General features: G+C 44.5%; 1 protein-coding gene across 1 annotated transcript in view; it reads left to right on the forward strand.

Annotated features, from left to right (window-relative positions):
* The window catches only part of DGKI (diacylglycerol kinase iota), a 216,248-nt gene that overhangs the window by 70,649 nt on the left and 119,727 nt on the right, over nt 1–25,872 (forward strand). Inside the window, exon 2 of the mRNA XM_056482414.1 lies at nt 22,223–22,331. Within this exon, the coding sequence (XP_056338389.1) occupies nt 22,223–22,331 (109 nt within the window). The remainder of the gene's footprint in view (nt 1–22,222; nt 22,332–25,872) is intronic.

Below are 25,872 nucleotides of genomic sequence, written 5' to 3' on the forward strand. Positions count from 1 at the left end.
GTCTGATTGCTGAAATATTTAGAACGATCTCATGATGCTAAATGACTGAAGCAGATTGCAGTTGAAATGTGAGATCAGTGAAGGCAAAATAATGCATGATGCAAAATAGTGCAGGATTAAAAAGCTATCAAGTTTATGGACTTTATACTATCATTTAAACTCAGGAAAGTGTCAGGAAATTATCTTTGGATAATTAAAGAGGACAGTGCAGAAACTGTGATGATACTACCACTCTGATGCAGCCAGATGTTGAATATTTTTTTCTAGTTCTGACAATTTTACATCAAAAAAACCCTGCAATTGAGCTATAGCACATTGATAAAGATAGAACAGTTCCAAGATTAGTGGAAGTCTAAGTAGTCTAGGGTGGTTCCACATGAGGTTGTGGTTACTTAAGGGATGTATCTATGGATTCATAAAGTCACAGAAGGCGTAGAGAGGCAATATGATACAGCAATTGAATTATCAGGCAGAATTTTAAAAACAGACTGCAGAAAGTACTTTACATAGGCCATAATTAAATTGTGGAGCTTATTACATAGCCTGCTGTGGAGACCAAGACTATAAATGGATTCAGGGAAAGACCAACACATTCCTAGAGTAAAAAGCCATTACAGGCTATCAAGTGGAAAGATCTGGAAGCAGCCTACAGTTCAGGAAGTCCTTAAACTGCTGATTACTGGAAACTGTGACTGGAGTATGTCAGGGGAAGGATCATCCAATTTGTGCTTGGGCTTGTCTAAACGCCTGCTACTGGCTACTGTCAGGAATGGGTTGGTGCACCAGATAGATTGTTTAATTTGGCTGAAGTTGGCTCCTTTCATAGCAAATGCAAAAAATCTGGGAGTCAATGTTGCTATGAAATAATCACTGCCCAGTGGTCAGCTAAAAAGGAGAACAATACATGCCCAGGAGGCAAGCTGGGAACAGTAGGTTTCAGGGTCCTGATGCAGTCAGCAGAGATGCATGGGGAAAACTTAAATAATGCCGTAGATGATCCAGTATGTTATCTTCATAACATCCATAAGCAACAAATTGCTGGAGTGAAAACCACCTCCAGATAAACTCAGGCACATATAAGTTGTTCACACAGTATATAGGCGCTGTTTGGCTTTGTACAGAGCTTTTCTAGCTCTAGTTGGCAAAGCTGAGGGCTGGCAGGTGTAGGGTTTATTCACATTAAACATTTAGAGAAATTCAGGGCTATTGGAACTTACACATCATTATATAAATGATTGTCCCTTTCTGTGTAAATATCTAGATTAACTTGGAGAAAAGACTCCCAAAAACATCTTTCCTGGCAGATGTGCTAGCCGTAGGATCTGTGGAAGCCAGTCTCTCTACATTTTTATATTTTTCTCAACCTTGCAGCTGAGACTAACCTAATGGTAATGCTCATATACAAAGGAGGATGATAACCCCAGCCTTGGAAAGGAAACAACTCCAACACCACTGACAACTAAATTGGCAGTCAAAGTTGTTAACCACATGCAATAGTAAATTACTCTTTCTATTCCAAACAGATTTTTTTTTTTTCCTAGCACTTCAATAGTTTGCATACTATTGACTAATTGTTGTGGTCTTTGAGGGTTCAGGTAAAACCATACAGTCTAAAGAACTCACTGGAGGATATTTACATGCCTTCAGTGGAGGAAAGGGCTCAATAAAGCAAAGGGCTAGGATATAAGCTCACATCTCCCCTGATCAAATATGTATCCTTTGGTCTGATAAGTAGGTTGAGTCTTGCCTGACTTTTCAGCAAAATGCAAATGTAATGCTTTTAAAAAATAAAAAAAGTCAGTTAGTGTTGCATCTAGTAATTGCTTGGGGTGAAGGTGAGTAAAGAAACAGGAAAGACCTTTGTGAGAGTTTTACAAAGATGTTTATTTCAGCCACAGGCCTGCATCGTGCAAAGTTCAGGGAACAAAGGCGAAGGGTCCAGGTTTAAGTACATGGGATGAGCAGGGCGGGGAGAGCATCAGGGGCCAGCCAATACCAAGGGACATGGGGGTGGCACAAGGGTGAGGTTAGGGTAAAGGGCGAACAGGGAATTAGGGTGGGAGTGACCAGAGACTGAGGGACAGGGAGAGGGGCTGACCCAGGGAACAGAACAGGAGTATCAAGAGAAGGCCATGAGAGAGGCCTCTCATGTTCCCTAATTGGCAATACCTTTCTGGGTCTCCACAACTGCCCTTTTCTTTATTAAATAAGAAGGCTTTTTTAAGGATTTTGAAATTAAATGGTTGAGGCAACTAAAGAACACAAAATAACAACAATTAAAAGCATTTATAAAACAATTTTTAAAATGCAAGCTATTTCTTGAGTCCTTAGTGTAAGAAGGGATTTTTGAAGCATCTTGGAACTGGTGGAAGGGAGGTGAAGTCTTTTCAGCACGGCTTGTCAGGAAACTGAATCAGGAAAGGGATTCTTCAGCATGGACTGGCACTTTGGTGGCTGTTAGCAATGTAGTTAACAGAATGGGGGTGCTGTACCTGTTGAGACTCTAAATAGAGATTATTAATTTTGAAGGAAAAACAAAAATTGTTACCTTGTGAGATTTTTTTTTTCTTCTCTCCCCCCCATATTATCCCCCCCTTTATATTAAAAGGGAACTTGGGAAAAACACATTAGCAGCTGGGTAGCAAAGGTGAGGAGAAGCATGGCAGTGGGAGGGAGACTGTGGAGGGGAAAGGGGGTTAGGAATTTGAGTGAACATAAAAAAAGGGTAATGGGATTTGGGGAAATTTTGAAAGGACTTATTTTGTGGATGGAAAAAGGGGAAAGTGGGAGGAAAGTAGGGAGTCAATAGGGATTGGGGAAAGGCACTTATTTGTTTGGCAGGTTTTGCAAATGGAGGAATAGACTTTTTGTTTCAGGACAGGTGAATGGTGTTTTGTGCTGTCTTTGCTTTTGGGTTGCTGTTGTGACTAGATGGCTGTTGGCTTTGGTTTTTGTGTGAAGGACAATGTTTTTTATTAGCTGAAAAGTAACTGCACTTTGGTGCATAGATGCTTCCTTTTGCTGGGAATCCATTAGGTCCGGTAACATTTGCTGCCTGGAGATCTTTTTTGCCTTGTACTATGTCAAATTCCACTAATTCTCCATCTCCTACACTGTGGAGACATTTTTTAGGGTTATTTTTCTTGATTGCAGTTTGATGGACAAAGACATCTTCTTTGGTATCATTTCGGGTGATGAATCCGTATCTGTTTTTCACACTGAACCATTTGACAGTTCCTGAAACTTTTTTAGCAGTGATATTTTTACTTTTGCTGGTGAGTTTGTGTTCGTGGCTGTGCTGCTGGACATGCTGATGTTGGCGGGGTTGTTTTTGTTGCAGGCAGGAAGCGGCAGAGCTTGAGGAGTGCGGGCGGCGCTGTGCTGGGGATGCGGTGTGTGCTGGCGGGGCTAAGTGCAAGGGCTCTAGTGGCACGGGGGCAGCCCGCAGGCCTGAGTGCATGGGGCTCAGCGGTGGGCAGGCGGCTCACAGCGGCGGGCACACAGGGCTGTGCGAGAGGCAGGCGGCGAGCAGGGCGGGGTGCATGGGCAGCGAGCGGGTAGCTCTTGGTGGGCCGCTTTCACCACTTTTCGGCGGCACAGGCGAGGAAGCGGTGCGGTGGGTGTGCGGGCGATGAGGCGCGCTGCTGCTGGGGTCGAGGCTTCTGGCGCAGAACTTCTAAGGCTGGACCGCTGCTTCTGGCTCCAGAACAGCCCTGGCACGGCCGGCAGCGGCGGGGTGGCTGCGGGCCCTCTGTCCCAGCAGCTGCTTCGCACGGCTGTCTGATGGGCGGGACGTGCGTGGGGGCAGGGTCCTGAAGGAGGGGCGTGACTGAAAAAGGGGAGCGAGGGGGGACCCGTGCCTTTAACCATGCGGTCTGCGCCATTTTGTGCAGCAGGGGGGAGGGGAAAACGTGAAAAAAAAAACTTTTCTTGTGACAGGAGAGAGGCTGTAGGGGAAGGGGAACGTGGACAAGAGGCTTTTGGCTGGGGTTCAGCATTTTCTGGACATTTATTAGAAAGCTGAACACTTAGACTAATTAAAATAAACAGACAAAAAGTTTTTATCACTGGAAATTTTTGATGTTGCAATTTTTCGGCATCTTCATTTAAAAAATTATAATATAAAAATTACTTTGAGAAACATCAGGATAATGTTCACACAGCCAGCGGTACTAAAAGCTTCAGATCCCCCTTTAAAAACTGAGAATTGCTGCGACAAAGAATGTTTTTAAATTGGAGATACATTTTCCGCTGTGAGCAGATGTATTTTACTAGTATTTTCCACCCCAAATCTCTTCCCAGCACACGAGAGTAAAAGTAGAAAAAGCAAAGAATGCCACTGTAAGGAAAATTAATCCACAAACACCAGAGGTTTATGTCCAAAAAGGAGACAGAGGAGTCCTTTTTGCTTTATTCGAATAAAGGGAGAGGCCATGGGGCATTCCCCTGGGATCTCTCGAATTTTTGGAGGACGCAGCCTCCCTTTTTATCCTAATTTCCCGGCCGCTTTTCCCTCTCTCTTTCCCCATTGGCTGAGGTAATCGAGAGGCACAGACTTCCCGGAACGCCTGACACCTGACATTCCCCTCTAATGTATAACCCTCCCTTTTAATTTTTAATTCTTGTAGAATTCATAGTTTCCCCCCCTGTTGCTTCTTTCATCTTCTGTTACCCAATTTCATTTACCAGCAAACCTACAGTTTGTTTGTAAAGGCAAATCTCTTTTTCCATTCACCAATCAGTGTAATCCCTCCCATTGTTTCTTTTATCTCTAGGTGCTAACTTTATCTACCAACAGATTTACAATTTATTTGTAAAGACAAATGTAACATTCCTCTCAATCCCTCCTCTTTTATTTTTAGTAATTGTCTTTACAAACTTTAGCTATCATTGTCTTAATTTCTTGTTTTTGTGTCTTTTTTGGTTTTGCAATTATTTGCAATGACATCAATTTCTGTCCTTTCATAGCCATCTGTGGGTCAGTAGGCATGGCTATAACATGCATTCCCTTGATCACATGTTGAGTAAGTTGTATTAAGCAAGGGATCATGCATGGTAAAAATACTAGAGTTGCTACAGCACATAAGAGAAAAAAAAGCAATTGTTTTAACCCACAGTTTACCAGGTAGCCATGAAAACATGTCCCATTCCCATTCTTTCCATGTTTGGACCGGAACATGAGCTAACTTTCTTATTCCTTTTGCTATTTGTTTCACTACTTTTCTATTGTCATTTATTTGCAAACAGCAGTTTGAGTAATTTAATTTGCCACACGTGCCCCCTTCTTCTGCTAATAAATAGTTTAATACCATCCGGTGTTGAAATATTGCATTTCTCATCTGAGTAGATTGGTCAGCAAGAAGGTCAAGAGCTGTAGCTGTCTGGTTACTTACTATTTTAAAGACAGCTTGTAACTTAACTATTTGATTTAAATTATAAATGGGTTCTCTGGCACCTGATATTAATTTATTAGGATTTTAAGTGGCTGGTCCATAGTGTTGTATGGTTTGTTCAGGTGGCCACTCATTATTACCCACTTTTGGGTGCTACCCCCAGCCAGGGATACATCAATTGACCGCTTTTCCCTAATTAGATTATCATATACCTTGATTTCTAATTGGTTTCCCTGAACCTGTGGTAGCAGAAAGAACAGAGGTCTGATATACCCCACATAACATATCCCCAACCAGTTTGGGGGTAACCTGCGATAGGCGTGTTGGCCACAAATCCAGTAATGCCCCTTTAAAGCCCAGGTCCCATTGACAAAGGGACCTTCCCAATTTTCATGATCCACTGGGAGGTCAAAACAGAGCTTGCTTCCTGGGCCTAGTGGTCCCCCAACAATAGTTGCCCCACCATAGGAATCACAGTATTTGCACTTCTATGCTCCCACATGAGGTTTCCAGCTGCAGTTACATCCCAGATCTGTCTTACTATATTTGGACCAGAACCTGATAAAAAGAGTTCGAGTTCCATTCCAGTGTTGCCAGTTCCACTGATAAAGTCCAGTCACAAACACTTTTTCCCACGGATATGCTTTCTGTTCTATTTAGACAATAAGTGCCTCTTTTAGAAGAATGAAGCCGCCATGGAATTCTTTTTTTTTTTATCCCAAAATTTTGTTCCATTATGGACCTCACTCAGGGTGCTAACCCACCATTTATGTTCGACTGGGCTGGCCACCCAAGGCCAGTTTTCAGATTTTCCTGGCCCCTCACAGACCCAGCAATTGCTAAGGTTAAAGGTTTTTTTGCTACTTCTTCTCTTAAAGTAAAAAACTTATTTTCTCATTCCTGGCCCCACCCTAACTGACAGTATAAAGGTAAGATTATTAAGAGAAACATTCTGATGGTGTTATATAATTCCCTAACTTAATTTTTACTTTCACGTTGTCTTTTGCACCTGTGGTGAGTGAAGGCACAGAAACAGCTTAGCACAAAGAAAACAGTGACAGCAAAGGGCTGGCCCCCCAGCCAGACTGGAGATCTGAGAGGAGGGATGCCCACACAGACTTTCAGCAGGCAGTCCGTGGGTGGGCACACGAGGCTTCCCTCGATGTCGACGCACTTGCTACTGCTCCAGTCCGCCCCTGCGGAGTGTTAGTTGCGGCTTCTCGTCCCTCTCCTCCAGCTGAGATGTCCAAATCTCTGGGGCCTCAGGGACCTTGACCCGAGTGTGATGGGTCTACCCGTGTTCAGCTGTCTTGACGGCTGTTTCTGTGGTCAGCAACACCTGGAACGGTCCACGCCACTTCACCACCAGCGGTGCTTCTTTCCACTCCTTAACTAGGATCCTATCTCCTGGCTGGATGTTGTGAACAGCAAAGTCCAAAGGCAGGGTCTGTGCCAGCTGAGCCTCCTGTCAAAGAGATTTCACAACAGACAGCATCCAAGCCACACAATGTCTCAAATACACATTACTTATCTCTACCCCACCCCCACTAGGCTGAGAATTACAAAGGTAAGGAATTCTAAACATTAATTCAAAGGGAGATAATTGAATATCTTTCCTGGGTCTGGCCCTTATTCTTGCCAAAGCCAGGGGCAGGAGCCGTACCCACGGCATCTTGGTTTTTATTACCAGCTTTAGAAGGTGTTTATTTTTCCATTCATTCTTTTAACCCGACCCGAACTCTGGGGGTGCCAGGGGGTATGCAGGTTCCATTGTATCCCTAAAGCACTCATAACTTCTTGAAGAATTTTTTTTTTTTTTTTTTTTTCTGTAAAATGAGTTCTCCTGAGTCTATTGCTTCCACAATCCATATTTTGGAATTATTTGTTCCAAAAATACTTTAACAACTGATCCTGTAGTTGCTGAAAAAGTAGGGAATGCTTCTGGCCACCCTGTTAATTGACATACTATTACCAGAAGATATTTAAACCTTGCCACTCGGGGCATTTTAGTAAAATCCACCTGACATCTCTGGAAAGGACTACAGCCCAAGGCCTCTCTCCCCTGGCAAGTTTCTTTGTAATTTTGTTATTGGTTTTAGCACAAGTCAAACAACCCTCAATAGCTCGTTTTGCCAAGCTAAAGAGACCCACAGCAGCATACATTTTTAGGAAGACTTCTGCCAGCCCTCGAGAGCCCTAATGACTCCATGAAGTTGTTTTAACAATTGTAAGGCCAGAGCTTTTGGGATCCACTGCCTCCCATCCCTTGTAAACCAATTATTTGCTCTTTCTTCTGCCCCACTTTTTAAATTATCTTAAGTTCCTCTAGTGGGAAAGACAGTTTCTCCGACAGCGGTGCAGTTACTGGGAGTAAGGGGAGGATCTTAGAGATTTTTTGCAACAATGCAGCTTTCTGAGCTTCTTTATCCGCCAGTCGGTTTTCTATTGCCTCCTCTGAATACCCTGCCTGATGCCCCTTAATGTGGATTATTCCCACCCTTTTTGGTAAATTCACCACCTCTAATAGGTGAGAGACTAAGTTCTCATGGGCTAACATCTTTCCCCCTACAATTTAATAAACCTCGTTCTTCCCACAGTTTCCCATTTTTAAATTCTAAATCTTCCTGTTCCATTAAATAAGATTCACACTGTAATAATTGAGCGCTCGTCATCCACTTAGAGGCTCTCTCAGTTAACAAAGCTTTAATCTGATGTGAAACCTTTACGATCAGATACCCTCCCCTTGTAAGCTTTCTTGCCTCAGCCACCATCAGAGCTGTGGCTGCACAGTTCTGCAGACAACGGGGCCAGCCTCTGCCCACTGGGTCTAACAATGTAAAAAACAGGCGACAGGCCTCCTGTCCCTCATTCTTTTACACTAAAATTCCTCTAGCATGACCCAGCTCAACACCCACATGTAGTTGAAATTCCCTTTCTGTGTCCGGAAGAGCTAAGACCGAGGCACTTACCAATCTATCCCTTAATTTTCCAAAGCACTGCTCCACCTCTGGTGTCCACATCACAACACCAGGACCGCTCTGGGTTAAAAGTTACACAAAGGTCTAGCCACAACAGAAAAATCCTCGATCCAAGCTCTGCAGTACCCTACCAACCCCAAAATTGCCGTAGCTCCTTTTCAGCCTGGGGAAATGATATTTGCAAAATCCCTTTTATTCTTTCTGGATCAATACACTGTAACCCCTCAGTCAGAATGTGTCCCAAATATTTGACTTTTCTTTTTTTTTTTATTTTTCTACTAACTGAGCTTTCTTTTTGGACACTCTAAGTCCCTTTTTTGCAAGGAAATTAAGCAGTTTAAACCTGTCCCCCACATCGATTAACAGTGGTTGAATAAAATACACTCCCTCATCCTTTCCACTCACTCCTTGAATAACCACAGATCTTTTTGACAATTTTCCCCCTCTAGGTATAAAATTTAAGGTGGATTGGGAGGCCCCTGTGTCTACTAAAAAACACACCTCCTCTCGATCTGGACCCACCTTAAAAGTTATCAAGGGCTCCTGAGTAGTGGGTCCTTGATATAATAGGAGCCCCTGACACCCCTAACAATCCATTTCCATTATCCTCTGGACTTCCTCTTCCTGAGGGTCCAGCTGTTTCTGCGGACACTCATTTTTCCAATGCCCTTCTGCCCTGCAAATAGCAAACTGGTTCCTCCCCAGCCGCGGTTTGGATTGGCTTTCCCCTGCCGAAGAGGGGATGCCTCTGCCACTTCCCTGTGGCCAACCCCGTCCGCTCTGTCCCGGGGGACCCCTTGGACCCTGCGGTTTATTCCTTTGGGGCTGCAAAAACTCTGCCATTATCTTTGCCTTATCCTTTGCCTTTTCCTCATCCCTTCTCACATATATCTGCTGTGCTTTTCTAACCAATTCTTCCAGAGGCTTATTTTGCCACTTTTCATCTTTCTGTACTCCTTTTCTTATATTAGGCCAAGCCTTAGTAACAAATTGCACTTTCAGCAATGTGTTAAAGGCTGGCCCCTCAGGATCCATCCCCCCATGTTTCCTCAAGGCATCCATAATCCTCTCCAACCAATGAGAGGGACTTTTCTGTTTCTCCTGTTCTAACGACATAGCCTTAGCTACGTTGTTAGCTTTGAGAGCCGCTGACTTGATTGCCCTGATCAGATAAGCACGGTAATCAAGGAGGCGAGCCAAACTAGCCTGGTTATTTGGGTCCCACTGGGGGTCCGCCTGGGGGACGGCACCATCCACTGTAGGTGCATTGGGTACAGCCCCCCCGCTGCCCGCGGACGCCCATCCCCTCACAGCTGCCGAGCCCCCCGCAAAACCATTCGTCTCTCCGATGACCCAAACAAAACTCCCAAAAGAAAATTCCAATCCTTCCATGTATAATCCGCATTTCCCAAATATTCCTTTATTTTTTGTTCTCCTTTTCTTTATCACACACCGTATACCAGAACCTGTGCCTGTCCTGTCACAGTCCAAACACTTCTCCCCCACCGGTGCTCCCAGCGAGCACGTCCCGCAGCCTCACGGGCGGCTGGGCATCCCGCAGCCTCACGGGGGCCAGCGGACACTGCCGGCCCTGCCCGGGGGTGTCGGTGTCAGGCACAGCCCGGCACAGAGCACCGGCAGACCCACAGCCCCCAGCCCGTGTTCTCGGTCCCGCAGCTCCGTGCCCGGCCCTGCCGCTCATTGCCTCACCCATATTTATCACACACTCCTCTTCAATTCTGTTGTAACGCACAAACACTCTCCATCCACCCCGCCGCTGTCGAGACCCTCTCTCGACTCCCGTTTTTGCCCCTCAGGCCATGGACTATCGAGTCCCCTTCTCGATTTCCCTTATTGCCCCCCCAGGGCATCTATATAACATGGCCTTAATAAGCCCCTTTGACAACTTATACTCTGGCCACACAAAATAACAATATTTTACCATAATTTTCATAGTTACCTCTGAGTGAATATACAATCTGTCCCAAGACCCCAGCACTTTCCCCAAGGGACTCTCCGGGGGCCCTTTCCCGGCTTCACCCTTCCAACCCTCCATGGGTGTCCTGTTTCACCTGTGCAACCAACCCTCCATGGCTGCCCTCCCAGGTCTACCTGTGCTGCCCTCCATGGGTTCCCCGTTTCACCTGTGCTGCCCTCCATGGGCGCCCTCCCAGGTGTACCTGTGCTGCCCTCCATGGGTTCCCTGTTTCACCTGTGCACCCCTCCATGTGTGCCCTCCCAGGTGTACCTGTGCTGCCCTCCATGGGCGCCCTCCCAGGTTTGCTCCCCGAGGATCCCATTTTACTCACCGGTGAGATTTTCACTGGTCCTTCCCTGCGGACTCTTCACGGACCCCTGGTCCGCCACTCGTCTGTCTCCTGGACAGTCTCGGGAACCCAATCAATCGCCCGGGGCCAGCCGGCACCCAGGGGAGCTGATCACCAGACTGGGTGAGCACGCCTTCAGCTCCACCGCTGCCTGCCACCCTGGACGGTGGAAATATCCCGGACACGAGCCCCCAAATTGTAAGGAAAATTAATCCACAAACACCAGAGGTTTATGTCCAAAAAGGAGACAGAGGAGTCCTTTTTGCTTTATTCAAATAAAGGGAGAGGCCATGGGGCATTCCCCTGGGATCTCTCGAATTTTCGGAGGACGCAGCCTCCCTTTTTATCCTAATTTCCCGGCTGCTTTTCCCTCTCTCTTTCCCCATTGGCTGAGGTACTTGAGAGGCACAGACTTCCCGGAACGCCTGACACCTGACATTCCCCTCTAATGTATAACCCTCCCTTTTAATTTTTAATTCTTGTAGAATTCATAGTTTCCCCCCCTGTTGCTTCTTTCATCTTCTGTTACCCAATTTCATTTACCAGCAAACCTACAGTTTGTTTGTAAAGGCAAATCTCTTTTTCCATTCACCAATCAGTGTAATCCCTCCCATTGTTTCTTTTATCTCTAGGTGCTAACTTTATCTACCAACAGATTTACAATTTATTTGTAAAGACAAATGTAACATTCCTCTCACCACGAAGTTTCAAACTCACCACAGTAACATTAAAAAACAGTCTCAGGCTGGTTGATGTAGATGCATTTATGGAGTAGATGGTCCCTTTTCGGGCACCATTTGTTGCATCTAGTAGTTGGTTGGGGTGAAGGCGACTAAAGAAGCAGGAAAGACCTTTGTGAGAGTTTTACAAAGATGTTTATTTCAGCCACAGGCCTGTATCATCCAAAGTTCAGGGAACAAAGGTGAAGGCTCTTGTGAGGGTCCACAAAAGTACATGGGATGAGCAGGGCGGGGAGAGCATCAGGGGCCAGCCAATACCAAGGGACATGGGGGTGGCACAAGGGTGAAGTTAGGGTAAAGGGCGAACAGGGAATTAGGGTGGGAGTGACCAGAGACTGAGGGACAGGGAGAGGGGCTGACCCAGGGAACAGAACAGGAGTATCAAGAGAAGGCCATGAGAGAGGCCTCTCATGTTCCCTAATTGGCAATACCTTTCTGGGTCTCCAGAAGTTAGTATACTTGAATGTCTTGAATGTCTGGTTTTCAAGACAGTTGACTACTCTGTTAAAGAATTTCCTTAGTGATATCAACTATGGAATAAGTATCAGAGATTATTGTCTGTTTTATATTTGATGACATAGGCATTTTTGTTTACCCATGCTTGTTCTCAATGGTGGTGTGTTAGCTAAGTCAATAATAATATCTACTACAAATAAATGATTACTGGATGTGAAAAAGTAGTTATGGAAATACAGCTCAAAATATTTCCTAGCTGTTGGTTTACTACATCAGCAATTGGGCTGGTTGTGCCCATTTTAACAAAGTTGTGCTTTTCATAGTCTGAAGAATGGAATAGATGATGAAATGACAGATTCAGTTTTACTGCTTGTCTCTTATCAGGGAAACAGTGATTACTAATATTGGAAAGGGTGTCTGTCAAGCCTGTGTTTTCATTCATGCACTCAGCATGGTGGAGATGAAATTTTTGGGAAAGATGACTAAAAGCCAATCATGTTACCTTACCATTGGAAAAGTGCCAGGTGGTGTAATTTATCAAAGCAATATGAGATATGATCACCTGGATACACTCAGCATCTGCTCTGTTATCAAATTTGTGCTACCTTTCCTTGCCCCCCATTTTCCCATCTCTTGTCTGTTTTATATTTATTAGAAGGTGTCCTGGGGTGATATTAGGATGCTTTGTATCCCCAATCGTGTGTGCTGTTCATTCCTGGAATTATGTTCAGTGTTTTCAGAATTGACTCTGTGAAGTTTTGTTTTGTCTAATTAGCTGGCGCCCCTCCTCCATCGTCTGGGTTTAGGGGGAGGGCTCGCAGGCTTTGCTGCCCGCTTTGCCAGCTCGGCGCTTGCTTTTGCGGGCTTGGCTTGGCTTTGCTTTGCTTTGCTTTGCTTTTTCTTGTTAGTTAGTTTAGCTGGAATACCATCCAAACCTGTTCCAGACCGGGACCTAGGAACATCGAGGTGTCCCCGGAGTCTGCATTTTCCTGATAAGCATTAAGCATTCAGCCGTCCCCGGTGCCGGAGACTTTCTGAATTTGTTCATCCTCTCAGACTGGTGAAAGAGTTTCTTTTGTCATCTGCGGCTGTTTTTTCTTGTGTTGGGAAGTGTTTTTTTTGTGTTTGCAAAATAAAGAGGTTTTTTCCACTTTTCCTCTGAGGAAATTCTTCCCAAACCTGGTGGTGAGGGGAGGAGTTGTGGGGGTTTGTTTTTTGGGGGCCTCCTTCCGGGGGTTTTCCTATAATTTGTCCTAAACCAGGACAATACATTTGGTGCCCAATGTCACGGGTTCAAGAAAGTGGAAAAAACTATATTACTTTTTATTGGTATAGGTGTTGTTTGAAATTATAGTGTCTTTTGTGATGGAGGCTGGTTGTTTTTGGTCACTAGAGTTTTTTGAGGTTTTAATACCCCTGTGGTCTTTAGGTTTATTTTCTTATCCGGAAATAGCTCCAGTATTGTCCCTTATACATAGTTTCTGTAGTAGAGGGACAGTGACCAGAATATTCCTTGAGTTGAGCTTGGTTGCAATGGCTTGCAGGAGGTTTATAAAGATTCTGGATTCTGTTCCAGGAATGTATGGTTCATGGTTATGATTGTGCACCCAGTTTGTTAGAGGAGAAGCAGGAGAGGAGCCTTTTCAGCCTTTGTTTTCCTTCTTCTCCTCTGAATTTTTTGCATCTCTATTAGAGAATGTTCAGTTTTCCCAGAATGTTAAAGAGACCATCTTTCTGGTGTTTAATTTAGTAAGCTTTCTTTATACAGTCTGCAGTTTATATAGAATGAGAGGTGAGATTTTTAGAGAGACTCCTGACTTAGGAGCAGAGCAAAGTGTGAGGAATCCTGAGTGGTGTGGGAAATGGGAGGACATGGGCCAAATCTTAAAGGAATTTTCTGACCCTATAGTCTGGGATTTTCCATGCGAACAAATTCAGAATTCAGCTGAGGTGGAAAAGTACCTGAAAGAGAAGTGCCATGATAGCCCTAAGGAAAAAAAGATCATTGCAGTGAGCTGGGCCCTGGCATATGTTTATCGCCCCCTGCTAGGTACTGTAGGGCCACAGACAGAGGAAAGGGAACAGGGAGATAAAACAACTACTATCCCAGTCACTCAGGCTGCAGCCAACATCCCAGGCTCGAGGCCAGGGGCTAAACCAGACAGTAAGCCTCAACCAATGGCTGTTGCTACTAGCATGAGAAGTGGAAAGTGCACAGAGAAGACCGATCAACCAGTGGAGGACGATGATGATGATGACGATGCAGGAGAAGGACCCTCAACGCCTCCTGAAATAAAACCAGGAGTGAAAGCAACCGGTGCAAGATCAGAGGCCAATATTGAGTCCTTTTCCATAAAGGACCTCCGTGGTCTAAGAAAGGATTACACTTGATGACCTGATGAGTCTATATTTAGTTGGTTGATCCGTCTTTGAGATGCTGCAGGCCAGGCTACAATTCTGGATGGCACTGAAACAAGGCATTTGGGATCCCTGTCACATGATCCTGTCATCGACCAAGGAATGATGAGGGGGGCTAACCCTCACAGCCTCTGGGCATGGGTCCTGGACAATGTAGCACAAAGATACCTGTGTGCAGATGATCTTTATATGCAGCAGACACAATGGAAGACTATAGAACAAGGGATCCCACGCCTGAGAGAAATGGCAGTGGCAGAGATTATTTTCTCAGATGATGTAACAACTAAGAATCCGGACTTGGTACCATGTACACCTGTGATGTGGAGAAAACTCATGTGACCTGGGCTTTTGCTTTAGCAATAATGAAGCGGGATGAGATATATGAGACTGTACTCATATGGCAAAGAAGCTCCGAGCATATGCAGATACTGTACATGGCCCAACACATGCCAGAATCGCAGCTGTGAAAACATGTCTACAGAAATTAGAAGATAAGATAGAGGAGAATCATAAGAGACTCAGGGAGGAGATTAAGGAGGACCTCCTCTAAATCTCAGCTGTACAAGTTAGAGACCCTGGTATCCAATGCAAATGTTCTCCTGATGGGAAGAGAAGGTACACCCCACAAGCTGAGTTGTGGTTCTTCCTGCATGATTGTGGAGAAGACATTAGGAGATGGGACAGAAAATCTACTGCTGCTCTGGCACAACGGATGCGCGAATTGAAGGAAGGTAAGACTCAAAGAGGAAGTTCTGCCAAAAGGAGAGCAGCTCTAGTTGCCCGTAGCCAAAGTGCTAAGTATGATGATGATGATGACATGTCTGATCCTCTTGAAGGAACCTCTAAGACATGTGCCCCAGGAAAGAAGAATAAACAGGCTTGGAGGGGCCCTGCCTCTAGCCAGGTCAAGACGAGGGAAAATCGTGTTTTCTGGACTGTGTGGATTCATTGGCCTGGCACATTGAAACCACAGAAGTATAAAGCTTTGGTTGACACTGGTGCAAAATGTACATTAGTCCCATCAAGATACATGGGGGCATGTCCCATCAAGATACATGTCTCTATCACTGGCGTGACAGGTGGATCACAGGACTTTACCTTGGTGGAAGCTGAAATGAGTCTGACTGGAAAGGAATGGAAAAAACACCCTATTGTGACTGGCCCAGAGGCCCCATGTATTTTTGGAATAGATTACATCTGAAGGGGGTATTTTAAAGACCCAAAAGGACTCAGGTGGGCATTTGGGATAGCAGCTGTGGTGACAGATGGCATCTGGCAATTGAACACCTTGCCTGGACTGTCCAAGAATCCAACTACAGTAGGACTTCTGAAGGTAGAATAGCAAAGGGTACCAATTGCCACTTCAACAATATAGAACAACTCGAGATGCTGTGGTTCCCATCCATAAGATGAGCTGGAGAGCCAAGGGGTGGTCTGCAAAACCCACTCACCCTTCAACAGCCCCATTTGACCTGTGCGTAAATCTGAAGGGGAATGGAGATTGACAGTGGGCTACCGTGCATTGAATGAAGTGACTCCACCACTTAGTGCTGCCATGCCGGACATGCTGGAGCTGCAGTACGAGCTGGAGTCCAAGGCAGTGAAGTGGTACACAACTATCGATATCGCCAATGCATTTTCCTCCATTTCTCTGGAAGCAGAATGCAGGCCTCAGTTTGCCTTTACCTGGAGGGGTGTTCAGTGGAACTGACTGTCCCAGAGATGGAAACACAGTCTTACCATCTGTTATGGACTGATCCAGACTACACTAGAAATGGGCGAGGCTCCAGAACATTTACAATATATTGATGACATCATTGTGTGGGAGAACACAGCAGCAGAAGTGTTTGAGAAAGGAGAGAAAATTATCTAAATCCTCCTGGAAACCGGCTTCGCCATCAAGAAGAGTAAAGTTAAGGGACCTGCTCGGGAGATCCAGTTCCTGGGAGTGAAGTGGCAAGATGGACAGCATCAGATTCCTAGTGATGTCATTAACAAAATCACAGCTATGTCCCCACCAACCAACAAGAAGGAGACACAAGCTTTCTTAGGCGCCATAGGTTTCTGGAGGATGCACATCCCTGAGTACAGTCAAATTGTGAGCCCTCTTTACCTGGTTACCTGCAAGAAGAATCATTTTTATTGAGATCCTGAGCAGCAACAAGCTTTTGCCCAGATCAAGCAGGAAATTGCTCATGCTGTAGCCCTTGGCCCAGTCAGGACGGGACCAGATGCGAAGAACGTGCTCTACTCTGCAGCCGGGAGCCATGGTCTGTCCTGGAGCCTTTGGCAGAAGGTGTCGGGTGAGACCTGAGGCTGACCACTGGGATTCTGGAGTCGGAGCTAGAGAGGGTCTGAAGGTAACTACACCCCAACAGAGAAGGAAATCTTGGCCACCTATGAAGGAGTTCAAGCCACTTCAGAGGTGATTGGCACGGAAGCACAGCTCCTCCTGGCACCCTGACTACAAGTGGTGGGATGGATGTTCAGAGGAAAGGTTTGCTCCACCCACCATGCCATCAGTGCTACATGGAGCAAGTGGATTGCCCTCATCACACAGCGCACCTGGATTGGAAAACTGAATCGCCCTGGGATTTTGGAAATAATTACAAACTGGCCCGAAGGTGAAAGCTTTGGTGTCACAGATGAGGAACAAGAACCAGTGACACAGGCTGAAGAAGCTCCACCATACAACCAACTGCCAGCAGAGGACACGTTACGCTCTATTCACCGACTGTTCCTGCTGCATCGTTGGGATGAATCGAAGGTGGAAAGCAGCTGTATGGAGCCCCACATGACGGGTCGCAGAGGCTACTGAAGGAGAGGGCGGATCAAGTCAATTTGCTGAACTCAAAGCCATTCAACTGGCCCTAGACATCGCAGAAAGAGAGACGTGGCCAAAGCTTTATTTGTACACTGATTCCTGGATGGTAGCCAATGCTCTGTGGGGATGGCTGAAGAGATGGAAAGAGGTGAACTGGCAGCGTAGAGGAAAACCAATTTGGGCTGCTGAAGAGTGGAAAGACATCGTTATCCAGCTACAGAAACTACCTGTGAAGGCTCGCCATGTGGATGCCCATGTCCCCAAAAGTAGAGCTAATGAAGAGCAGCAAAACAATCAGAAAGTAGATCAGGCTGCAGAGATAGGGGTGTGCGAAGATAGACCTTGATTGGGAACACAAGGGAAAATTGTTCCTAGCACAATGGGCCCATGATGCCTCAGGCACCAGGGTAGAGACGCCACCTATAAGTGGGCACGAGACTGAGGGATGGATCAAACCATGGACAGTATTTCCCAGGTTATCCATGACTGTGAGACTGCCATCAAGCAGGCCAAGTGGGTGAAGCCCCTCTGGTATGGGAGGCGATGGTCCAAGTACAAGTACGGAGAGGCCTGGCAGATTGATTACATCACACTGCCTCAAACCCGCCAAGGCAAGCGCTATGTACTAACCATGGTAGAAGCCACCACGGGATGGTTGGAAACCTACCCTGTGTCTCATGCTACATGCCACAACACCATCCTGGGCCTTGAAAAGCAGGTTCTTTGGAGGCATGGTACTCCTGAGAGGATTGAACCAGACAATGGGACTCATTTCAAGAATAACCTTATTAACACCTGGGCTAGGGAACATGGCATTGAATGGGTGTACCACATCCCCTACCATGCACCAGCTGCAGGTAAAGTGGACAGGTACAATGGATTATTAAAAACCACCTTGAAAGCATTGGGTGGAGGGTCTTTCAAAAACTGGGAGCAGCATTTAGCAAAGGCCACCTGGTTAGTTAAGACCCAAGGTTCCACCAGCTGAGCAGGTCCCGCCCAGTCTGAGTCCCTTAATATAGTAGACGGAGATAAAGTCCCAGTGGCCCATGTCAGAGGTTTGTTAGGGAAGACAGTATGGATCAATTCTGCCTCGAGTACAGGCAAACCCATTCGTGGGATTGTCTTTGCTCAAGGACCAGGTTGTACATGGTGGATAATGCAGAGAGATGGAACAACGTGATGTGTACCTCAGGGAGATGTGATTGTGGGTGAGACAGAAGGAAATGTAGGAAATGTATAAGTGTTGAAGGTCTGAGCAAGTGAGATGGAAGGAAATGTGTAAGTGTCAAAGGTTTGAGCAAGTGAAATGAAAGTTTTTACTTAATGAAGTTTTTAATATGTTTACAAGATGGAGATAAGGGGTGGAATGTCCTGGGGTGACGTTACGATGCTTTGTATCCCCAATCATGTGTGCTGCTCATGGCTGGAAATATGTTTGGTGCTTTCAGAATTGACTCTGTGAAGGTTTGTTTTGTCTAGTTAGCTGGCGCCCTTCCCCCATCATCTGGGCTTGGTGTGGGGGGGCTCGGGGGCTTTGCTGCCCGCTTTGCCAGCTTGGCGCTTGCTTTTGCGGGCTTGGCTTTGCTTTGCTTTGCCTCTGCTTTTTCTTATTAGTTAGTTTAGCTGGAATACCATCCAAACCTGTTCTGGACCAGGACCTAGGAACATCGAGGTGTCCCCGGAGTCTGCATTTTCCTGATAAGCATTAAGCATTCAGCCGTCCCCGGTGCCGGAGACTTTCTGAATTTGTTCATCCTCTCAGACTGGTGAAAGAGTTTCTTTTGTCATCTGTGGCTGTTTTTTCTTGTGTTGGGAAGTGTTTTTTTTGTGTTTGCAAAATAAAGAGGCTTTTTCCACTTTTCCTCTGAGGAAATTCTTCCCAAACCTGGTGGTGAGGGGAGGAGTTGTGGGGGTTTGTTTTTTGGGGGCCTCCTTCCGGGGGTTTTCCTCTAATTTGTCCTAAACCAGAACAGAAGGCCATGTGTTTGCACTTTAGCTTGGCCTCCTTTTTTGATGGGAAAGACTTCTGCAGTGCATACAGTGTGTTTTGACATTCTGTCTTTCTTTGCTCTGCGAGAAAATTCTGATAAGAAATTGTGCAAAAGTAGACTTTTTTAGCATGTTCCTGAGCCTAAGGGTCACTTCTGGCTGGCTCATGCAAATTTGCTGTCCCTGAGATAATTTTAAGGCTTTTATGTTAAAACAGACCAGGAAAAAAAAAAAAAAAAAAAAAAAAAAAAAAAAAAAAAAAAGGAATTATTGTCATGCTTGTGTTTTGCATACTTCTCAGACAAAACCATAAATCCAGCTTGGTATGCAGAGGAAGGGCAGGCTGTTGGCACAAAACTGTGTCAGGTCTTCCCCAAAAAAGCTTATCAGCCTCGGCTTGCTCTTAAAGAAATGTGGCCTAAGTCTCAGGTTCTCCTGTGGGAGGCTTGCACATCTCTAATTCTGACTTGAAATAGTATCTGAGGCTTGGTGCTGAGACATCTGCTAGCACTTATTACACATATTTACCTTCCTCTGTTTTGACGACAGGCCTAAGTAGGTTTACTTTACCCCTGTCAGTGATGCAGAGTGGAAAAAGGGCTACTGCCCTATTTCCACCCAAATAAACTAACATGTTATGAATGTCTATTATGAAATAGACATAAGAATGTACTCTTGTGTTTAGGAAGCCTGAATAACTACCTTGATGCCAAAAACAACATGGAAGGAGACTGCCAAATATTGGTGTCAGGGTCCACACCACATGCGGAGTCCTGATAGGTTCTTTTAGGGATCTCAAAGCGCAAAAGACACAGCAGGGGACAAAACCAGTTTACTTTTGCAAAAGATGCACTTTTATTTAGTGCCAACAAAATGCGATAGAGGGACAGAGAGAAAGAGAGAGAGAGAGACAGAGAGAGAGAGAGAGAGAGAGAGAGAGAGAAAGAAAAGGGGTTGGGATTATAGCTACCAAGACGGGCAGATGATCCTTGTGGAACCGGCCAATAGATGTCCGTTGCCGTCCGGGGAGATCTCAGGGGTCTTCAGTTTGAAGGTATGTTTTATAGTCTTTTCCAAGGCGTCGGGCGACTGGCCAAAAGGTGGGAAGATTTATGGACTATTGTATGTGGAGATCGTTGCTCCAAGAAGCAGGTGGAAACAGGACAGTGCGCAAGTGGCCTGCGTAGGAGCAGCGCACCATGTCATTCTCCAGGCACACCAACGGTCCTTGTGACCAGTCCTGCAGCAAGTAGCCTGCGTAGGAGCAGCACACCGTTACCAGTCCATTGTTCTCACACCTGAGGGAGCAGATCGGCCCTGGTTGGGATGGGCACCAACTGAGAACAGTCACTTGGCATTCTTCTCTTCCCTGGCCAGCGCCTTTAAACTGCAGTTCTTTAGGCCTCAGGCGAGGGTCGTTGGGCAGAACAAACAAGAGGCTCTTAGATGGACTCTTACAATTGGGAAGTTTTCTTGAAAAATATATTTTAAAATAATTGTTTTAGTTTCTTGTAGCTTATTTCTCTAAGGCCTTAATCCAATTATTGAGATGTGTAGTATGTGTTGTACTTATATATTTGGCATAAAATTTTTCTTGCTAAATTGTTCCCTCCTGATACACTGCCAGATGGTAAAAGTATTTTCCTTGGGCTTCTTCCCTTTTTTTGTCAATTGCAAAGTATTTTGGAAAAAAAACCTTAATGTCATTTTTGCCCATATTAAGTAGAAAGAGGGCATTGGATGATCAGAGGCTGATGTTAATGTTCTGAGTTGTTCATGCTGCCCATAAAAGAGGGGATTTAAGAGGTTCTGCTTCACTTCACTCAGTTCTTCCAGACATTCACTGTGAGCAGCAAGGCTTCCAAACCTCTTTTAATGCAGATATATATTGCACTGTGTATTTTCAGGACAATGAAAAGATTTATTAAGCATATGGCTGACCTGCATTGTCTCCACTGGCTCAATTGACCTTTATTGCCTTGGGACTAGGCAAGACTAGGAGATGCTATAAATAGCTGCAGCACTGTGGGAGCGGTATCACAAAAATGCATTTTACACAAACAGCCTGCCATTTTACTTTGTGGGGTTATGTACGTATTTGGCCTACAAAGGGAAATATCTCCCTGAGATTATTTTTGTCCTCTTCTGAATCACTGCAGCTGAAGCTGTGAGATTATTTTGGCCACTACTGTCAGGTTCTAATACATACAATGCAATAATGTCGGGAAGCTGTAGGAGAGAGACTGTTCGGGTGCAACAGAGCTTTGCATCGGTAGCGTACTGTATTTCCACCTGAGGGCTCACTGGTGGAGGCAGCTCTGTCAAGGCTGGGTGTCTCCAGGGAGACAGGTGGAGGGCGCGCATCCCCTCCATACTCTGGAGCCAGCTTCAGGAGTGTTTCTGGCCACCACCTATGACTTCTGAGGCAGGTCACATCTCTGCCTCAAGAGCTGCAAAAATTACTTTGGATCAGAAAGATAGTACTTAAATATAAGTGGAAAGAAGCTGTAATTCCTTGAGGTATTCTGATATGATCAAAGAAAGTAGCAGTTTATGACTTCCCTTCCGTGTGGCATCCTCATGTCCTATTTTATATAGTTGGATGCCGAATGGATGCCTTTTTCCAGCCTATAAACTAAGTAAAAGTAATTTTGATTATTTGTGAAAAACTCGTATTTTGTCTCTCCTATAAATGTTTTTTGAAATATTACATGAATTGATTCAACAGATCTAGTTATGCGTAAGGAATAGGTGTAATGAATGAGGACTTCGCTGACACTGGCAAACATAACCACAGATAGTCCACTGGATTTGATATTTCAGCTTAGTGCCAGATGAGTAACTGATCTCCATTAAAGAGTAATTTCCAGTGATCAGGTTGCTTTATTCTTTTCCTAAGCAGCTTTAGCAGGAGATGGCGTTCAAGCCTCATTTCACTGAAACTGAAATGAAATGCGTTGCTGCCTCTTCTGATTTCTGGAGAAGGCTGGGGAGGATGTTGAGTAATTATGTTGGAGAGATATATTCATTATATACATACTCCATATATACACTCAATTTATTTGTGGTTTTTCTTTTTCTTTTCAATTTGCAGGAAAGCAATCTCCAGGTCAGGCCTCCAGCACTTGGCTCCTGTGCATTCCCTCAACATTCCAGTCACCAATGGACCTGTGAAGGAACCAAGAGCAGCCTTAGAGTGGACTGTAGGTGTTTGTTTTTTTGGCAGTTAATTTGAGCAGTATCTCTAGCTGGTGCTCTCTCCATCCTTAAGTCAACATAAGACATCCTGTTGCTGTCAGAATTAGTGCTAGTCATTGGGAGTATGCTTCTATTATGAACTGAAGCACAAGGCAGAGACATGAAAACCTGTGGGGACTTGAGCAAAAAAGGACAGATTTTCCAGCTTGGCAGTTGTCTGGTATGCTTTCCCACCTCCTTCTTGACAAATTCTGCCATCAAAGGTTGATCTAATTTCAGCAGAGCAGGGTTTTGTGCCTCTGTTTGATGGGCCAAAATTAGAGCTGAAGACACATGTTGAGTTGTCTGTATCTGTAGAGTAGGTAGTTGAAATCTTTGGTCACAGTTCTTTGTAGGCATGGTTAGATTTCTTCTGGGCCCAAGCTATTGTGTCGACATGAAGAGCATGTTTCCACCGCTTTCATCTTGCTCTTTTATGTTCCTGGGCTGAACCACTCTAGGGTTGGCCAAAAGTTAAACCACACACTTAAAGGCATTGACCAAATGTCTTTTAAAACAATCACCTCTCTAGGAAGTGTGTTCCAGGGTTTAGCCACCCTTTCTACGTTTACTAATGGCAAGCCTGTACCTCCCCATGCACCTTCCATGTGGTTATGCACTGGTAAGAGCCAAAAAGATGAGCTATAAGCCAGCAGGTCACACAATGTCTCAAAACCAAACATACATTAGATTTTACACTTTGCTATTGGTAAAGAAGTTGATACATTGCAGTATCAAGGCACCAGCCACCCAAGTAGCTTTTAGTTGAAGATCACTTCTGTTTTGATGAATATGGCTTATGTCTATCTTTGTTCTCTATACCAAAGCAAATTTGAATTTTAGATTGCCTGCTCTTCTTGAACTCCAGGTATTGTACTCAAAGTTTAAGGGGATGAAATTTTGCAGGCTGTGTTGCAGGAAGTTGGATTATATTCACTATGAGGGTCTACAGTTTGAAAGCTTGCATAGAATCCTCTTGGAATTGTTTTGGAGAATACCTTGTTCTTTCATTTTAGTAAACTCAGATGCTTATTCAGCAAGGTAATAAAAATGCCTGTTTTGAGTAATCACTGCTGTTCAGTAGGATCTGAAGGATCCTTCAGATCACATAAGTGAAGAGTTAAGCACATTAACTACATTAAATGCCTTTGAAAACCGTATTTAGAAAAAACAGCAACCTCATGTTATCCCTTTACATAAATACAGCAAGAGTTGCTGTAAGTTGGTAAATATTGATTAAATATTTTGAGTTTTAATTGTGTTTGATATTTTCATAGTTTACTTCCATGCTTATGGTTTAGAGTTTTGATCAGTTCCATTTCTTAGCTGATTACAGCCTGGTGTTGCTGCTTTACTTCATACTTTTATTGGAGAAGAGGGGGGAACTCTTTGTCATATGGGGAGAGGGACAGGATGGTGAATGTAGGACATCTGTGGCTGGTAAGATACTGAACTGACCAGCTGTAGTAACTGGTAAAAGGGAGAAACGTATTTCTCACATCTGAGATATGATGGAAGTATGATTTGGAGATGTGAGGAGGTTGAAGTGGACCAAAAGGTTTTTAATATGTAGTGAATTTCAACAAAGAAAAAAAATTTAAAATTAAAAAAAAAAATTAAAAAGTTCTGAATTAAGCCCAGAGGTGTATTTGGTAGAGTAAAAAGACGTTTCAATTGATGTGGGGGAGCTAGACAAGAAGTTTTTGTGTTTAATCACTGGAAGGCAACATTGATCAGTGTGTGTGTATACATCATCCTTCTCTTCAGCATTTCTGAGGCTGATTCTCCAAGGACAAATGATGGGAGATCTTTCCAAAGTCTAAGTGACATGACCATGAATTGTCTCTTGACTTAGAAAGGAGGAAATATTTTCTACCGCAGTCTTCACAGTAATAACTTGAAAGAATTCCCTGGCCATTGCCTCCATTTTTGAGAACTCCTTGCAGGTGATTTGCCAATATCAGGGTAAACAGGGTACTGAGTCAGAGTGGGATTCCATTCTCTGCTCTGTCACTTACCTTGTGAGTGAGCTTAGATGAGTTGTTTTGCCTCTCAATACATCAGCTTCTCTAGCTGTAAAACAGAGGTGATGATTGTCATGTCCCCTAAGACTTTTTACATGAAACCTCACAGTATTCTTTATTATTGTTGTTACTACTGTCTCTCTTCCCTGAGGTTTCTTTTCCCTAACATGTTTAAAAATGTCCAGTTTCACTGCATTTGTTACAACTAATTCAAGATAACTTGTGGCTTTGCTGTATGATTTAAGGTTCTCTTTTCATACTGGGGCTGTACAGAATACAGTGTCTGGAGTAGGTGTTATAATAACCAGAGGGGAGTGCTGGGGATGCCTTACCAAAAAGGAATTTACCTAAATGGCTGCCTCTGTGATATGTTTATGCCTGTCCCTTTCTTCCACATGCCTTCATTTTAGACATCACTCCCAAGTGTTAAATAATTAAGTAAGTAATTCTAGCCCAGATTCTCAAGCGGGTACAGACTGAGCCACCCCAATACATTGCCTGTGTATCTTTGAGGATCCAGGTCTTTGTGTATATTTCTCTTGCCATTTTCTACCAAGGATTATGACCATAAGCTTGTACACAAAGTCCTCCTGCAATTTTAACTACTGCCTTCTAGCTCTTGCTTTCTGTGGTGCCTACAAAACTATTGACAGCCACTAGAACATCAGAGTGTTGAACATCCCCAAATCTTTTTTTTTTCCATTGTGCATTTTTTCTGTTAATGCCCATTTCTTTCATTTTCCCATGACAACAAGACTTTGAATTTTTCCTCCACATCTTTAGAGGCATTTGAAGGTATTCAGCTTCCATTCTTGGAAGTCCAGTCCAAACTTGACTGATCCATGCTTTGTTCTCTGTGAATGTGCAACTGGAGTTCTCTAGGTACAAGCTGAGAATTTTTTAGAGGTGAAATATTATAATTTATACTGTAAATTATGTGCATAAAAGGTAAAGCCAGATTTTTTTTACATCTTAACAAGATCAGAAAACTATGTGTCAGAGTAGAAGTTGAGAAATGGCACATAGCAATATGTCAAAGCAGGCTTAGGTCAGGAAAATTGTACAAGATGCTACCTGATTTGCTTCCATTGAAAAGGACAGAGAACTTGCTGACCAAGGATGTCAAAAACCTGAATTGCTCAGTTTTGTTTGCTTTTTTTATTTTAAAGCCTCCATTTTTGCTGGTGAGAGCTGCCTTCCTCAGTCCCAGGTCACTGCTACCAGGTTCAGAAAGAAGGAAAACTAACTTTTGTGGAGGATGATCAGGTGTTGGGGGTTGAGTGTTTTCCTATTACTGTGTCAATTTGGGGAATTTTTCCCATTGTCATTCTAATGGAGCTGGCCGGTTGCACCACGGATCTTTGCTGGCTCTGGACAAAAGGGGTGGGTGGGATCGGCTTGGGGAGGGGCTCTCATGCTTCCGGAGGGGACTCCTGTTTCCGGTGAGCTGGGAGGGGGATCCTCTCGGTCTTGGAGCCACGCA

Source organism: Oenanthe melanoleuca, chromosome 1A (genome assembly GCF_029582105.1).
Source record: "Oenanthe melanoleuca isolate GR-GAL-2019-014 chromosome 1A, OMel1.0, whole genome shotgun sequence".
NCBI classification, from domain to species: domain Eukaryota; kingdom Metazoa; phylum Chordata; class Aves; order Passeriformes; family Muscicapidae; genus Oenanthe; species Oenanthe melanoleuca.